The 18,331-nt window shown below is 48.0% G+C and overlaps 1 protein-coding gene across 1 annotated transcript; it reads right to left on the minus strand.

Moving 5' to 3' along the window:
• Positions 1–785: 785 nt before the first annotated feature.
• MRPL12 (mitochondrial ribosomal protein L12) lies at positions 786–11,155 on the minus strand. Its single transcript, XM_044297793.1, has 5 exons — positions 10,984–11,155; positions 6,372–6,549; positions 4,294–4,377; positions 4,065–4,202; positions 786–1,226 (listed from the first exon to the last, which is right to left on the minus strand). The coding sequence occupies exons 1-5, from the start codon at positions 11,034–11,036 to the stop codon at positions 1,110–1,112; spliced, it is 570 nt and encodes a 189-aa protein (XP_044153728.1). The 5' UTR covers positions 11,037–11,155; the 3' UTR covers positions 786–1,109.
• Between the last annotated feature and the right edge of the window lie 7,176 nt (positions 11,156–18,331).

The raw sequence follows: 18,331 nt of genomic DNA on the forward strand, positions 1-18,331 counted from the left end.
CTTATGGAGGACATAGCAGATCCTTTTCTTGAGGACCGATCACTACAGCTACATATTTTCTTATAGCCTTATACTATGGTATTCCTGTTTTTCCTCCCAGAAATGCATGACTGCATTGACAACTGGGTGTTACTATTCCTCTTATCCAAGCGGTGTGTCCTAGCACAATAATAAGGCACTGATTGGATAGTGCACGGGTATGTGGGGAGAGCCCCCCAACTGCTAACACCCAGCTGTCAACTTATCCATAAGGGTAAATGCCAGGATTTAGGTGTGGACAATCAGCACTGGAATCCGCAGGTGTTCTCAGGGAAATCTGTGCGGTCAGCCCGCATCAATTGAAGTGAATGGAGAACATCCGGTCAGGAAAAATAAAAATAAATTGACGTGCTGGGGATTTTAAAATCCGCACCGTAGGTCAAAATCCGGGTGAAAAAAAAAAAAAAAATGAAAAAAAAATCAGCATCGTGTACATGAGAATTTAAAATGATCATAGAATACAATGTACATGACCTACGGTACGGATTTTCCACATGCTAATCTGCACAGAAATTCCACACACAATCCTGATCGTGTGCATTTAGCCTAAATGTCTAGGTGGAATAATAGAGGGACGACACAGATTTCTAAGAAAAGGATCCCTAGAATGGCTATATTCTGTAGAATACAAGCAGTTACTAAAACAGACATGTTGGGAGAGCTGCGCGTTCCCCTTTAAGTGCTCAGTCCAATTTATTGCGTAGTTGATTGATGAAAGACGCAATGGAAGGAGGGGAAAAAGGGAGCAGCCTGAAGGTAAGAGTTTAATGTATAAAACAAGATTAGATAATGAGCAAACAGCTGATTAACGGGGAAGTGCTTGAAAGGTCACTGTACTTGGAGGGAGGTGAAGAAACAGAAACTGAACCCCACCCAGACCGCACTCCGCGGCACTGCCCCCACTTTCATCACCGAGGACCTTAAGGCAGCACTCCTGTTTCGGGTGACAAGAACACACATTCCGTCGATGTCCTTGGCCAGCCGCATGAGGGTCTGTGGAGTCTGAGGCTTGAGGAGGTAGAACCCCATATAATGACCCATAGTAACTGTCTTAAAGAGTCCTTAGTGCTTCACTCCAGCACAACCTTTCCTCCTGCAGCCTCCAGGGCCGCCTTCATCTTCTCCGCTTCCTCTTTGGCCACATTCGCCTTGATCTCTTGCGGCAGTGACTCCACCAGCTTCTTGGCCTGTGTGGACAATCAAATAAGAGATGGATGAGACTTTCCCAGGCCGCCAAGGTATGTGCACACAATGTACCGTGTACACGTCACACTCTGCTGCTCATACGCGACCGACAAACCTAGCAGCATCCAACCACCGACTGCGTAGCTGGGGCATCTGGGGAGGTCTGGGTCTGAGAGGGGACTGCACGTGTGTGATTCACCATTAAATTCAACACTAAGTGTGCCCTTGCACGCCCTCCTCTGCAGGGGTACAAGGTCCTGCTTCTCCCAGGAAGTTGGCCCCTCAATAATCGCAGCAGGCCCTCTGCCCCACTCTGACATTGAATATATTGATTTTGGGAATTGCCATTATGGTTATATGGCCAGTTTATGAGTCTTGTAGCTGCTCAACGACTTCTGCACCAGTAATAATTGCATACCAGTAGTGACTCAGCACTTGCATTACTACCTGTCGATCTTAACCCCTTAAAGACCAGCATACTCATCCAGTACCCTCAACCAGTTAAAGGGGACCTTTGTAAAAACACAAAAGGGTAGAGGCCCTGCCCTGAGCAGCCTCGTCTTTCATCACCTCTGCTCAGCTGTCCGAACGTGCGGCTCATGGATCCCAAATACTATCTATACCAGGCATCCGCAAACTGCGGCCCTCCAGCTGTTGTAAAACTACAACTCCCACAGTGCCCTGCTGTAGGCTGATACCTGTAGGCTGTTCAGGCATGCTGGTAGTTGTAGTTTTGCAACAGCTGGAGGGCCGCTGTTTGAGGATGCCTGATCTATACACTTGGACAACCAAAGGCGAAGAGCACTCAGAGCAGCGCTTCTGCCCCTCTTTTTTTAATGTAGTTTTAGGTGGCTGATGGAAGTGATGTCAGTGGCCAAGAAAGAGGATGTAGAGCTCCTCTGAGCGCTAGGGGCCTCCAAACAGCTGATAGGTGGTGGTCCCAGGAGTCGACCCCATTAAAGGGCATCCGTCAGCAGATTTGTACCTATGACACTGGCTGACCTGTTACATAGTAACATAGTACATAAGGCCGAAAAAAGACATCTGTCCATCCAGTTCGGCCTGTTATCCTGCAAGTTGATCCAGAGGAAGGAAAAAGGAAAAAAACGGAAAAAAAAAAAAAACCTGGGAGGTAGAAGCCAATTTTCCCCACTTTAGGGGAATAAAAAATTCCTTCCTACATGTGCGCTTGGCAGCTGAAGACATCTGTGTTGGTGCCATGTTCATATGTGCCCACATTGAGAGAAATTAGGTTTTCATATATGCAAATGAGCCTCTAGGAGCAACGGGGGCGTTACCGTTCCACCTAGAAGCTCAGCTCTCTCTGCAACTGCCAGGCCCTCCACACTTTGATAGTGCCACACACGACGGCGTTTTTAATGTCGTGCCCTGTCAAAGTGCAGAGGGCATGGCAATTGCAGAGAGAGCTGAGCCTCTAGGTGTAACGGCAACACCCCGATTGCTCCTAGAGGCTCATTTGCATACATTAACACATTTTTATCAGCAATGTGGGCACATAGGAACATGGGACCAACACAGATGTCTTCAGCTGCCAAAAGCACATGCAACAGGTCAGCCAGTGTCATACGTTTTAAAGGGATTTTATCATCTCAGACATTGGTGGCATATCTCTAGGATATGCCATCAAAGTCAGATAGCTGTGGGTTCCACCTCTAGTACCCACTCCAATTTCCAGAATGGGCCTCCGAAAGTGAAGGAGAGCACACCATACATGATTGGCGTGCTCTCCATTAATTTCTTACCTACTGCAAATAAAGCAGAGCCCTAGAAATGAATGGAGGGTGGCCACACATACACGGCTGCCCTCCGTACACTTTCTGGGGCCCATTCTGGAGACAGGTAAGGGGCTCAACTGTGGGACCTGCTCCTATCTGGCATTAGTGACATATCCTAGCGATATGCCACCAATGTCGGAAGTGAGACAATCCCTTTAATGACTTACCATGAATAAGTCCCACGCAATCCTAGGGTATGGGCGCTCCCACCAATCTGACATCAAACATTGAGAGACGCTACTACAAGCTGGGCGTATGAGTTGCCTAAAAAAATGTAAGATGCCCACTGAGTATTAAGAATGTGCCCTACTCTAACCCAGTTGCATATCTGAACATAACTGTACATTCAAGGTGCACAAGGAGTATATGGAGCGGGCTCCTGAGCTGAGCCAACTCCATACGTGGCACATGCCCACTGTGTTATAATAAGATGCATGCACAACGCTTGGTGGGCCTCAGCAGCCAGACCACCCAGCATGTGCATATACCCACAGCCAACGTCAGACTGGGTCAGAGAGTGCACGTGCAAAACCCCTTCACTATTAGTACTCTATAGTGCCAGCATATTCTGCAGTGCTGTACGTTGGTAGTTGTCCCATTGAGGGCTCATCATTCCCCCAAAAAAAAATGCAAATTTGGGAGAGCATTAAAAAAAAAAAAAAAAAAAAAAAAAAAAAAAACACCCACTGAACGACCTCCGCGGTATAATCCACAGACATGAAATATCGCAGTGATAAACAGTAACCTAGACTTTTCAGTTCAGTTGTGGACTGGAGGCTAACTGCTGTTGACTGATCCTACACTGATCTTACAAGGCTACTGGGAATTTTCTAAGCAGCTTCACTTCATAACATGAAAATGTGACACTAATTAGCACATGCATTTAATATGACTACTATATGTGCACGCAATCCACGTAAAGGGTATTCATGTGCTAATGAGGCTGGCTGCAGGACGGTGGGGGATATCATGCATTTCCAGGTATGAAATAGAGCGTAAATAAACTCTGGCCACATGCCCTTGTATATGGGGGCGTCATGTTACCTGCACCAAGTTCACTCCCTGCATGCAGTTCTTCACTTCCTTGATGACCTTGACTTTATCCGCCGGGTTCACCTCTGTGAGTTTTATAGTGAAATGCGTCTTCTCCTTCTTCACTGGCGCTGCCTCCTCTTCTGCGGACTGAGTGAACGCCAAGGGATTAATCAGAATATTTATATCTTTACCAGCGTGAAAATGATCAGGACGTGATCTATTATTCATCCATAATTACCTCTGTGGGCGCTGGGCCACCAACTGCACCTGGCATCATTGCGCCCATTGGCATCATACCAACATCCTGTATCTTCAGCGTTTTCTGGAGGACAAAGGATGCAATGTCATCATGCTGTCTACGGTTATAATGGTGTCTACGGTTCACAGGTGTGCGAAGAAGTAAGCGGGCAAGAATATACAGAAAGCAAATGAAACCTGAAGAACCCACTGAATGCAAGAAATCACTACTGGGCGAGAGAGTAGGGCGCTGAATGGCAGACAGCTCTTAAAGGGGTGATCCCAGAAAAATATCACCTATACACAGGATAGGTGATAAATGCCTAATCGCTGGATGTGCCACCAGTCACTGGAAGCGGGGGTCCCAAGCCCTGCCCCTGCACAATGAGGAGGTATCTGAACGGGGTGGAGGTCAAGCATAGCCCCTGCTAATCCAGCTATATCTCAGCGATCACTGCCAGTGCATAGAGACTGATTGGCAGAGATTAGACACTGATTAACCAGGTAGATGCATTATTGCGATGATGCAGACTGCAAAAAATATATATATATATATATATATATATATATATATATATATATATATATATATATAAAAAATAAGGTATTTGCAGAGTTGAGAAATTTACAAATGTCGAGTTTTACTTCAACTTTAAATATGGCTACAGGGAGGGATCCTGCTTTAATTCTTGGAAACAGTCATTTTAGTTTGTGGGAATGAACTCCGTATTAAAGGGGTTGTGTCATCACTAGGATATGCCACCGATGTCAGATGGGTATGGGTCACCTATCCATTCACCTCTATGGGACTACTGGGAATAGCTGAGCCAGTGCTTGGCTATTTTTCAGAACTCCCATAGAAGGAGTCACAGTGACCTCTACAGGACATTTAGAATACTACGCTACTTGAAGGAATTCTAAAGGTAGGGCTGGCCATACACATAAGACAGCCACCCCCCTGAGCCCCGCATACACTCAGCTGAGCAGCACTTGTTCTAAGTGGGAAGAAGCCACTGTCAGAGGTGTACAGGCTGCATTACACTGGCTGATATTCGCAAATTAGCGGTGAACGCTCAGTAACGATGATCTGGCAATGTAATACTGCCACCGATTGCCCGATAAACGAGCAAACTATTGGGCAACTCAGATTTTTAGACATGCTGACAAATCAGTGCTTGCCGGCGGCAGAGCGTGCGCTCTAACAGCCATCTGCTGCCAGCAAATCACTAGACAGTATGGGGGTGAGCGATGGCATAATGATCACTCCTCCCCATGCTGTGGAGGAAAATCGCTGCATGTAATGTAATGTAGCAGTGGTCTCCTCCGCTAGTGCCGGAAGGGAACACTTCCGCCCCGACAATCGCATTCTGATCTGCTTAAGGCAGCAGCTACTTCCCCTTGCGTCTGCTAAAAACACATGCCTGCCTGGCTTATCTGCCCAAGAAGAAAAGGGTCAGGCAGCGGAATGCCTACATCCCCAATCCTCATCTCCCCAGACATTAGAGGAGAGGTAGGAGGACCTCATACAGATTAGACAATCAGCGGGTTCGGCTGACATCAGGGACTGACTGGAAACAAAGTGGCGGGTCCAAACTGACAGAAGGAAGGGGGACACAAGTAGGTGGGGCCTGCAATACCACAGTGCAAAATACCGTCCCCGCAGAACCATATACCGCAGTGCAGCACAATATACAGCACGAAAAGCTGTCCCTCTGTGGTGGCCACCAATGGCTGCCATTTCCTGTCCTCTTCCAGTTATCGCTGATAAACATAAGGAGACGGGGGCTTAGGAGGTGAAATGCGGGCCACAGCTGTTGAATTCAGGAGGGCATGTGTGGTCGCTGGCCGGGTACATGAGTACCTGATTCTCACAGCATGAATTACCGCTGAGCTCATTATGTACCCAGCCAGTGGCAGAGAGGAGGGCTTGGATGCCCCCCTGGGCATTGGCCCCTGGAAAATGTCTCCTTTAAGGTCTATGAAAACCCATATCACGCCCTAAAATCGGATAGAATCTACCCTTTGTGCTGTGGATTAGGTTGGCATTACATAAATCACTGGGTAAGAGGTTGTACCCACCTTCAGCAGTTCATTGAGGTCGCAGACTTCCAGCAGAGTGAGGCTTGCTATTTGGTCTACCAGTTGCTGGATTTTTGGGGGATATACTTTGGGTGCATTGTCCAAGGCCGGGCTGGGCAAGAGTTCGGTGTGAACCACGCTGGACGTCCGTAGATACCTCACCGAAGACCACTCTAACCTGTACAAGCAGGAGAACCAGTTATCAGCAGTGGTTATTAAAATGGTGACAACCGTGTTCTAGTAAACGTGTTCTCCACACAGCTGCCTGCAAGGCTGCGTTCACATTGGCGCTGTCAGTAAAAGTAAAGAGAGGCCGTGCTTGATCCGTAATAGGACAGTGTCTAGAATGGGGTCTCATCTTACCAGACAGGATAGTTCAGCAGCCTTTGCTCTTTTCCTGCATTTTTGACTGAACTGCTCAGAGATGTCCATATACGCTAAGGCTATGTTCACATCATTGAGGCCATGGTGCAGTGGTGATGAATGACCTCCAGGGCTTGTGCTAATTTTTAAGTTGGGGATAATTAGCTGATTTCTTGGGGTGCGACCAGCAAGAACACTGCTCCATTCATTCTATTTGTGAGCGCCAGAAAGAGCAGAGTACAGCGCTCTCATGAAGAGTGAATGGCAGCGGTGCATATATACCACCTACCGCTCCATCAGAATAGGACCGCCGTTCTCGGGACTGGTAGAGGTCCCAGCGGTCGCACCCCTAGTTATCCCCCATCCTGTGGGAAGGGGATAACAAATACTTAGCACAGCCCCTTTAAGAAAGCTGACCATGCAACAATCAGGCTTTAAAGGGGGGTTGTCCGGGCTTTTACTATTGATGACCATAGCAGCGGACAGGAAGAGAGAAGAGAGACAGCAGGTGCACACGCCGTCTCCTCGTACAGCTGATCCGAGGGGGTGCCGGGTATCAGACCCCCGCCGATCTGATACTGATGACCTATCCTCAGGATAGGTCATCAATAGTAAAAGCCTGGAGAACCCCTTTAAATCTATGAATCCATCTTTTCAGGGCGGGATCTTCACACTGTGGCTCCTGCAGTCGGGCCCCCAAACCTGCACATGGCAGCATGACCGAGACAACACTGAGGAATTACTTTTACTTCAGCCCATCACTTTTGGGATTGAGAGCATCATCTAAATACAACTCCCCTTTGTCCGGTTTCATTGCATAGCAATAATAAAAATGAATTTTGGTGGATTAAGCTGTGAAGAGACTGCTGCGCTCACAAGACCCCCGCCAATCTGATATTAATGACCTATCCTGAGGATCGGCCATCTCGGCTAACCCTTTAAAACCCCTTCAGTGTAGCATTAGCCATATGTTTAGGGTCATTTCCCTGTTGGAAGGTGAACCTCCACCCCAGTCTGAAATCGCTGGTAGACTGAAATGGGGGTTCCTCAAGAACCGCCCTGTATTTACTGCCACCCAGCTTTCCATCAGTCCTGACCAGCTTTTCCGCACCATGAAGACACCACCACCATGCTTCACTGTAGGAATGGCCACTCTTCCATAAAGAACCACTCTGTGCAGTGTACGGCTCATAGTGCTCCTGTGGACAGAGGCTTCCACCTCCTCTGTGCAGTGTAAAGCTCACAGTGCTCCTGTGGACAGAGGCTTCCACCTCCTCTGTGCAGCATACGGCTCACAGTGCTCCTGTGGACAGAGGCTTCCACCTCCTCTGTGCAGTGTACGGCTCATAGTGCTCCTGTGGACAGAGGCTTCCACCTCCTCTGTGCAGTGTACGGCTCATAGTGCTCCTGTGGACAGAGGCTTCCACCTCCTCTGTGCAGTGTACGGCTCATAGTGCTCCTGTGGACAGAGGCTTCCACCTCCTCTGTGCAGCGTACGGCTCATAGTGCTCCTGTGGACAGAGGCTTCCACCTCCTCTGTGCAGCGTACGGCTCATAGTGCTCCTGTGGACAGAGGCTTCCACCTCCTCTGTGCAGCGTACGGCTCATAGTGCTCCTGTGGACAGAGGCTTCCACCTCCTCTGTGCAGCGTACGGCTCATAGTGCTCCTGTGGACAGAGGCTTCCACCTCCTCTGTGCAGCGTACGGCTCATAGTGCTCCTGTGGACAGAGGCTTCCACCTCCTCTGTGCAGTGTACGGCTCATAGTGCTCCTGTGGACAGAGGCTTCCACCTCCTCTGTGCAGTGTACGGCTCACAGTGCTCCTGTGGACAGAGGCTTCCACCTCCTCTGTGCAGTGTACGGCTCATAGTGCTCCTGTGGACAGAGGCTTCCACCTCCTCTGTGCAGTGTACGGCTCATAGTGCTCCTGTGGACAGAGGCTTCCACCTCCTCTGTGCAGTGTACGGCTCATAGTGCTCCTGTGGACAGAGGCTTCCACCTCCTCTGTGCAGCGTACGGCTCATAGTGCTCCTGTGGACAGAGGCTTCCACCTCCTCTGTGCAGCGTACGGCTCATAGTGCTCCTGTGGACAGAGGCTTCCACCTCCTCTGTGCAGTGTACGGCTCATAGTGCTCCTGTGGACAGAGGCTTCCACCTCCTCTGTGCAGTGTACGGCTCATAGTGCTCCTGTGGACAGAGGCTTCCACCTCCTCTGTGCAGTGTACGGCTCATAGTGCTCCTGTGGACAGAGGCTTCCACCTCCTCTGTGCAGTGTACGGCTCATAGTGCTCCTGTGGACAGAGGCTTCCACCTCCTCTGTGCAGTGTACGGCTCATAGTGCTCCTGTGGACAGAGGCTTCCACCTCCTCTGTGCAGTGTACGGCTCATAGTGCTCCTGTGGACAGAGGCTTCCACCTCCTCTGTGCAGTGTACGGCTCACAGTGCTCCTGTGGACAGAGGCTTCCACCTCCTCTGTGCAGTGTACGGCTCATAGTGCTCCTGTGGACAGAGGCTTCCACCTCCTCTGTGCAGTGTACGGCTCATAGTGCTCCTGTGGACAGAGGCTTCCACCTCCTCTGTGCAGTGTACGGCTCATAGTGCTCCTGTGGACAGAGGCTTCCACCTCCTCTGTGCAGCGTACGGCTCATAGTGCTCCTGTGGACAGAGGCTTCCACCTCCTCTGTGCAGTGTACGGCTCATAGTGCTCCTGTGGACAGAGGCTTCCACCTCCTCTGTGCAGTGTACGGCTCATAGTGCTCCTGTGGACAGAGGCTTCCACCTCCTCTGTGCAGTGTACGGCTCATAGTGCTCCTGTGGACAGAGGCTTCCACCTCCTCTGTGCAGTGTACGGCTCATAGTGCTCCTGTGGACAGAGGCTTCCACCTCCTCTGTGCAGCGTACGGCTCATAGTGCTCCTGTGGACAGAGGCTTCCACCTCCTCTGTGCAGCGTACGGCTCATAGTGCTCCTGTGGACAGAGGCTTCCACCTCCTCTGTGCAGCGTACGGCTCATAGTGCTCCTGTGGACAGAGGCTTCCTCCTCCTCTGTGCAGCGTACGGCTCATAGTGCTCCTGTGGACAGAGGCTTCCATCTCCCCTGTGCAGTTTACAGCTCACAGTGCTCCTGTGGACAGAGGCTTCCACCTCCTCTGTGCAGTGTACGGCTCATGATGCTCCTGTGGTGGTGCTTGGTAAGCTGCGAGGAGGCCACGCGCCAGTCATCAGAGCACCAGCGAGAGAGGCTTCCTCAAACTGATCGGCAGGGGGTGCAGAGAGTTGGACCCCCACAGATCTCATATTGATGTCCTATCCTGAGGATAGGCCAGCAATATGATAATCCTGGAAAGCTCCTTTAAGGACTGAGCCATTTTGGGCCCTCCATTGGAATGGAGCGGTGGTAACACATGCGCCCTGTCACTACATTCAACGACTAGGTACCTGACGAAAAAACGAGCGTCGTATTTGTTATCCCCCACTGACATTGAATGGAGCGGCAGAGCGCCTGTATGACCACAGCTCCATACAAACGAGGAGCAATGGGCGGGGGGGGGGGGGGGGGACAGGACCTCCCTTCTAGTGATGGGGCCGAGGAAGACCTTTGTCACTAGTCCCTCAAAGTGATAAAAGCCCTTAAAAATGATTCTCTGGCGCCAGCTATTGCCGTGGGGGCAGCACGGCAGCTGTAGAGTCCCTCCGTGGGTGGTAAGGCAGGTACCTGCTGCGCTAAAGCGATCGCCGGGCTGTAAATGTAAGCCACTCCCCCCCTGCGCCATATATTTCCAGAACAAGGTGAGAAGGGGTTAAAAAACATTACACATCAAACGGTTTTAGGGACTAGAAGTCGAAACACTTCTCATTTTAGTTTATCACCGTTTTCAAAATCTCTGCTTGCTGTCAGTGACTAGAACCCTACAGATTTGGTCTTTTTTGGCGCACTGCCAAGGCCTGAGAAGGGGCCCCTACCTCGCGCCGCCTGTTCGTCCCGATCTACGCTACAGGTTCTATAGCGCTGGTCGGGTAGGACCAATAGGGCCGGTCAGGAGCGGTTTAGATGTTTGGCTGGGGGTCAGGCTCCTGGTGTGAACAGCGGCCATGGTGCAATGATAAACACAAGCCTCAGAGGCAGCAGCCTGGGGGCGCAGAGCACCACTGTCACTGGGTGGACATGCTGCAGACCTGCCCCCTTCCTTGCGCTCCCATTCATTCCCCACATCAGATTACAGTGGGTGACGTGACCTCCCCTCCATTACCTGCACAGGGAGGCGCTCCGCAGTCTCCAGCAGCAGCGGGCGGCGGGAAACATGACTACAGGTCTGGGCGGCTGACTACGGGGACACCACGGTTACACGAGCTCCGCGCTGCTGTCACCGCCTGTAACACATGGAGTCCTCCACACTATGACCTACCCAAAGTGCACCGCGCCCTGCGGCCCGGCATGCAAAAACTTTATTGTTCTCCGTGTCGCGAACATTTGACGTCACGGGTCTATAGTGTGAGGCAGCGTCCAAATCCCATGCGCCGCAAGGACTTTGTGGCGTTACTGGGTCACGTGACATGCTAGAGTCGCATGGTGCAAATGAAAACTGGCTTAGTTGCCCCTAGCAACCAGATTCCACCTTTCATTGTTCAGAGCCCTTTTGGAAAATGAAAAGTGGAATCTGGTTGGTTGCTGGGGGCAACTAAGCCAGTTTTCCTTTACACCAGTTTTAATAAATCTCCCCGCAGAGAGAGGAGGGAGGTTCTAAAACAAACATATTTTTATTCTACACAGTCTTCATAAATCTGCCTGTTCTATGTTTTTTTTTAAACTTTTTTCTTGATTAAAGGGAATTATTATGAGATAATCGGGGGCAAATGGCATAAAATAACCCATGAACAATGATTGACCTGATAAATCTGATCCCGCTCGGGTAGTCCCTGCAGGTGTTTGTTCACTTGGCTGCTGAAAGAGCGTTCCTGTATACAAATGTAACCACTGCAACCAAGTACTGGCCTCTGCAGCAGCATTTTTCCCCTATCAATTATACTTTTGTAATTTTGTGCCATTTCCTTCCAATATATGATTTTTTTTTGTATTAAGGCCGAAAAAAGACATCTGTCTATCCAGTTCGGCCTGTCATCCTGCAAGTTGATCCAGAGGAAGGCAAAAAAAGAATTCCTTCCCGACTCCAATCAGGCAATCAGAATAAATCCCTGGATCAATGACCTCTCTCTAGTAGCTATATCCTGTAATATTATTACGCTCCAGAAATACATCCAGGCCCCTCTTGAATTCCTTTATTGTACTTACTACATGGAAAATATGGCCCAGAGTTATGCCTCGTCATAGGTCACCAGCCTCCTCTGTCTCTCCGCTCCCCCGAGCTCGGAGCTTCTGTAGATTTCCGTCATTATTTATGCCAGTTTCTGCCCACATCTCACCCCACCTCCTTTTCGTAGACCTAGCGAGGGCGGCGTATTGCAACTACAAAAGCTGCAAATGCATTGGAAAGTCACCGTTTTCTATGCCCAAAACAGGTGTGGGGAGAATCGTGAATTTCCCCCTTTGTGACTAGCCGTGGCTTCCCCCAGCAGAAAACATCTGGTCCCTGGGGTGAGAAACATGGGCTTCTTTTTATAAAGGGGTCATTCCATGTCAAGTGGACCAACCTAAAAATCCAACCCTCTCCAAATTGAATACAATTTTGCACAGATGTTCCCTAGGGTCCTAAATGAAATCTTACGTTGGATCCAGAGTTTCAGGCAGCTGATGATGGACCGGCTGTAATGTGCTGCTTGCTGTGTGACCCAAAGTGGCAACTTTGTCAAGGCACAGTATCTTAAAGGGGTTCTACAGTTTGTGTTAACTGATGATCTATCCTCTGGATAGATTGTCAGCATCTGATCGGCGGGGGTCCGACACCTGGGACCCCCGCTGATCGGCTGTTAGAGAAGGCAGTTGATACTAGTCGTGACGACACTGGGCCGGTGGTAAACAGTGCGAAGGCCGCGGCGCTGCTGGAGCGCCACTGCCTTCTCTAACAGCTGATCGGCGGGGGTCCCGGGTGTCGGACCCCCGCCGATCAGATGCTGATGATCTATCCAGAGGATAGATCATCAGTTTAAGTAGTTAAGCCAGGAGGCTGATATTTTGCAGGTTAGTAAAACTACTTAGTCTAAGGACTCATGTACACGACCGTATGGCTTTTTCAGTGTTTTGCGGGCCGTTTTTAACGGATCAGTTTTTCAATTTTTTTGTTTCAGTAGTGTTTCCGGTTCAGTTCTGTTTTGTTTTTTCGTATGGCATATACAGTATACAGCAATTACATAGAAAAAATTGGGCTGGGCATAACATTTCCAAAATATGCTTCCGCAAAAATTGAACGGATACGGAAGACATACGGAATACATTCTGTATGTGTTCCGTTTTTTTTTTGCTGACCCATTGCCTTGAATGAAGCCACGGAACGTGATTTGCGGGCAATAATTGTACATGTTCTATCTTTGAACCGAACGGAAAAACTGAAATACAGAAACGGAATGCACCCGGAGACACTTCAGTTTTTTTTTTGCTGACCCATTGAAATAAATGGTTCAGTATAAGTAACGCATACTGAACTAAAAAAAACACCAGTATACTGAACGCAAAAAACGTTTGTGTGCATGAGCCCTAGGTCTCCTTGCAAAGTTTGGTGCCTCATGAAGGCTTGACTGAGTTTTTACATGCCATCAAAATACGCCAAAAAATTGACAAATGACCGTTAAGGGCCTACTTTGACTGCCCACTGCTCTTGACATGCAGTCCCATCAGGCTGTAACTTTGCCAGGAGTTATGGCCCATGCGATATACAGGTCCTTCTAAAAAGGTTAGCATATTGTGATAAAGTTCATTATTTTCTGTAATGTACTGATAAACATTAGACTTTCATATATTGTAGATTCATTACACACCAACTGAAGTAGTTCAAGCCTTTTATTGATTTAATATTGATGATTTTGGCATACAGCTCATGAAAACCCAAATTTCCTATCTAAAAAAATTAGCATATCATGAAAAGGTTCTCTAAACGAACTATTAACCTAATCATCTGAATCAACTAATTAACTCTAAACACCTGCAAAAGATTCCTGAGGCTTTTAAAAACTCCCAGCCTGGTTCATTACTCAAAACCGCAATCATGGGTAAGACTGCCGACCTGACTGCTGTCCAGAAGGCCATCATTGACACCCTCAAGCAAGAGGATAAGACACAGAAAGAAATTTCTGAACGATTAGGCTGTTCCCAGAGTGCTGTATCAAGACACCTCAGTGGGAAGTCTGTGGGAAGGAAAAAGTGTGGCAGAAAACGCTGCACAACGAGAAGAGGTGACCGGACCCTGAGGAAGATTGTGGAGAAGGACCGATTCCAGACCTTGGGGGACCTGCGGAAGCAGTGGACTGAGTCTGGAGTAGAAACATCCAGAGCCACCGTGTACAGGCGTGTGCAGGAAATGGGCTACAGGTGCCGCATTACCCAGGTCAAGCCACTTTTGAACCAGAAACAGCGGCAGAAGCGCCTGACCTGGGCTACAGAGAAGCAGCACTGGACTGTTGCATGTCATTCGGAAATCAAGGTGCCAGAGTCTGGAGGAAGACTGGGGAGAGGGAAATGCCAAAATGCCTGAAGTCCAGTGTCAAGTCCCCACAGTCAGTGATGGTCTGGGGTGCCATGTCAGCTGCTGGTGTTGGTCCACTGTGTTTTATCAAGGGCAGGGTCAATGCAGCTAGCTATCAGGAGATTTTGGAGCACTTCATGCTTCCATCTGCTGAAAAGCTTTATGGAGATGAAGATGTCATTTTTCAGCACGACCTGGCACCTGCTCACAGTGCCAAAACCACTGGTAAATGGTTTACTGACCATGGTATTACTGTGCTCAATTGGCCTGCCAACTCTCCTGACCTGAACCCCATAGAGAATCTGTGAGATATTGGGAAGAGAAAGTTGAGAGACGCAAGACCCAACACTCTGGATGAGCTTAAGGCCGCTATCGAAGCATCCTGGGCCTCCATAACACCTCAGCAGTGCCACAGGCTGATTGCCTCCATGCCACGCCGCATTGAAGGTCACATACACAAGCTTTCCAACCAACTTGAAGACAAGATATGATTAGACAAATAAATTAGATTTCATATTTTTGCCAATTTTTGCTACTATTGGGGTGGAAATATCTCAAATGTGTAATTTTTTTATCTTTTTTTTTTATTAATCTCATCTAAAAGAGCATGTTTTTTTTGCCACAAAAGTCACCCTGTTTTATCTTTGACGCGGCCTTATGTTGGCCAGAACTAAGCTCACAAGAATGTACCCATTTTGCATGTGTGCATTAACTTTCTCGGTGGCCTCCTGTCTGACAGGCCGGTGAGCCAGACACATGAGATCATGTAGGGCTGCCGAGCTTGTTATCCTAGTAGAACTTTTACATATATTTCCATACACATATTCTAATTAATTGTGGGTTGCCATTTTTAATTGGATTTAATTTAATTTGAATTTAATTGGTTCCCACCTATGGCCTATATATTACTTCAATGTACTTGAATAAATGACCTACAAGCTACACATTTTACATCCTTGCTGTTCTTAAACCCAAGCAAGGAAAAATGCTGTCTGACCATAAAGCAGAATGTTCTGGATTTTTATGAAAATGATGACTTTTCTAGAGTATGTCCAGGCAGAAAGGATTGTGTGTCTGTGAGGAGAAATGGTGAAAAGCTATTGAAGCAGAAAAGGTTGATCTTGTGCAACTTGAAGGAATTGTACAACATCCATCGGGACAAGCATGGGCCTGAAATTGGGTTCTCCAAATTCTGTGAGTTTCGGCCAAAATGGTGTGTTATGCCTCAGGCCTCATGCACACGACCGTTGTGTGCATCCGTGACCGCTGTTCCGTTTTCCGTGATTTTCTGCGGACCCATTGACTTTCAATGGGTCAGTTGAAAACTCGGAAAATGCACCGTTTGTCATCCGTGTCCGTGATCCGTGTTTCCTGTCCGTCAAAAAAATACGACCTGTCCTAATTTTTTGACGGACAACTGTTCGCGGACCCATTCAAGTCAATGGGTCCGTGAAAAAACACGGAGGCACACAAGATTGTGATCCGCGTCCGTTTTTTTCCCATCATTTTCAAGGCAAACTTGACTTAGATTTTTTTTTCACTTTTCTGGTCTGGTGATCCTCCAAAAATCAAGGAAGACACACGGAAGAAAAAACGGACACGGATCGCGGAACCCCGTTTTGAGGACAGTGAAAAAATACTGTTGTGTGCATGAGGCCTCATTCACACGTCAGTGGTCAGTGATTTTGAGCCAAAGCCAGGTGCAGATCTAAACACAGAACAGGAGCAGATCTTTCCATTATACCTTATGTTTGTGGAGGATCCAGTCCTGGTTTTGGCGCACAATCACTGATGGAAATCACTGACCAAACACTGACGTGTGAATGAGGCTTTACTGTTGGCTCATCAGGAACTCATTCAGTCTGTCTGCACAATCCATCAACATGTTAAACGTAGGCCTCTTTCACACGGGCGTCACGTTAGACGGCCGGATAAGATGCGGGAAAAAGCACGATTTTTCCGCGCCAGTGCAAAGCATTTTAATGCGTTTTGAATGCGTGTCAGAAAAATCGTCATGTTTAGTACCCAAACCCGAACCCGGATTTCTTCACAGAAGTTCGGGTTTCGGTTAGGTGTTGTGTAGATAAGTGTTTCCCAACCAGTGTGCCTCCAGCTGTTGCAAAACTACAACTCCCAGCATGCCCGGATAGCATTGTTCCTAATACAGAATGCTTAGTACAATAGGGCTGGAGGGGATACATTTTTTTAATTAAACTCACCTCACCCTCTTGTTCGCGCAGCCCGGCTTCTCTTCTGTCTTCTTCTTTGATGCCCAGGAGGAAAAGGACCTGTGGTGACGTCACTGCGCTCATCACATGGTCCGTCACATGATCCATCACCATGTATAAACTAGCAAAAATAAAATGACAGTTACACTCTAAGTAAAGCTGTCTGTGATATTAAATCAAAAGATCGCATGTTGCAACGATGTGAATAGTGCCCATAGGGCTGCTCTGGAAGAATATCTTGCTGATTATTTTAAGGAAAGTGACCCTGATGACACTGTTGAATTTAAGAAGTGAATTCACACAGATCGGGATACCTTAGAAACCCAGCAGTTATCCTTAGAGGATTTCACCTCAGAGCTAATTGACAAAATGTGTAACTTGACCAGACACCATTTTATTTCTAAGGCTACTTTCACACTGGTGATTTTGCTGGATCCAGCAGGGTTCAGCAAAAACACTTCCCGTTACTGATAATACAACCGTCTGCATCCGTTATGACTGGATCCGGTTGCATTATCTGTAACATAGCCAAGACGGATCCGTTTTGAACTCCATTGAAAGTCAATGGAGGATGGATCCGTTTTCTATTGTGGCAGAGGATCTGTCCCCATTGACTTGCATTGGGGGTCATGAGGGATCCGTTTTTCCCAGGACGGAAAGCAAAATACAACATGTTGCGGTTTGCTCTCCGGTCTGGGAACCAACTAAACAGAACGGGATGCATTTTGGAGCATTCTGTTCAGTTCAGTTGACAATGAAGGGGACAAAACTGAAGCGTTTTTTTTCCGGTATTGAGCCCCTATGACGGAACTCAATACCGGAAAACTTTAACGCTAGTGTGAAAGTAGCCTAAGCACCAAAGTGCTTATCTAAATGAGCTGAAACAAAATCTGGAGGGGGGACATGTAATTGTCCTGACGGACTGTGCTGAAAACGACTCCTTTGTTGTCCAGGATGCAGCGCAGGGGTCCCAGTGGGAAAGTAGCCAGGCAGCACTTCATCCTGTCGTGGGTTACTGTTGCAACTCTGACTTCCGATGCTTCAGCATTTGCATCATCAGTGACTGCCTGCGTCATGACACAATAGCATATTCTCTATTTTAGTGATGGATCTGCTGCTCAGTACAAAAACTTAAAAAATGTGATTAATCTATGCAGTCAGAATAATGACTTTTGCATCACTGCTGAGTGGAACATGGAAAATCACCTTGTCATGGAATTGGAGGAACTGCCAAACGTTTGGCCGCCAGGGCTAGTTTACAGCGTCCAGTCAATAACCAAATTTTGACACCAAAAGATCTGTATGACTTCTGCAGCAAAAATGTTCCTGGTCTTAAATGTTTCTTTGTCCCAAAGGAAGATGTTGATGTAAACAGACCAATTCCAGAAGAAACCCATGGAGACAACTAATATTTGTGTTAGCAAAATTTGGAATGATGCAACCTCATTTATTGCAAGTGTTCTGGAACCTGAATGTCAATCTGTCCTCAAAGTATCCTGTCTTTAACCTGGTCAGTACGTACCTATGATAACTCCTGGTGGATTGGCAATAGTTTCAATTGAGGAGCGTGATGGTTTGATCAATTTCTCGCATCCCCATGGTCCTACAAGGTCATTTTACTGGCCTTCCCGAAGAGACACTTGCTGGGTCCCAGAGCATGTCATTGCTTCCCTTGATGCACCCACAACATCATCTGGCAGGCAATATGTCTTCTCACAAGATGTTTTGGTGAACAT

This window comes from Bufo gargarizans, chromosome 6 (genome assembly GCF_014858855.1).
Source record: "Bufo gargarizans isolate SCDJY-AF-19 chromosome 6, ASM1485885v1, whole genome shotgun sequence".
NCBI lineage: Eukaryota > Metazoa > Chordata > Amphibia > Anura > Bufonidae > Bufo > Bufo gargarizans.

Bases quoted from the DNA above. Each gene is read 5' to 3' on its own strand.
- MRPL12 (XM_044297793.1), bottom strand. From the start codon at position 11,036: ATGTTTCCCGCCGCCCGCTGCTGCTGGAGACTGCGGAGCGCCTCCCTG. The intron at 4,378-6,371 runs GTGGGTACAACC...TTTGTCCTCCAG, and splicing joins ACCTCAATGAACTGCTGAAG to AAAACGCTGAAGATACAGGA. The intron at 4,203-4,293 runs GTAATTATGGAT...GCGTTCACTCAG, and splicing joins GTGGCCCAGCGCCCACAGAG to TCCGCAGAAGAGGAGGCAGC.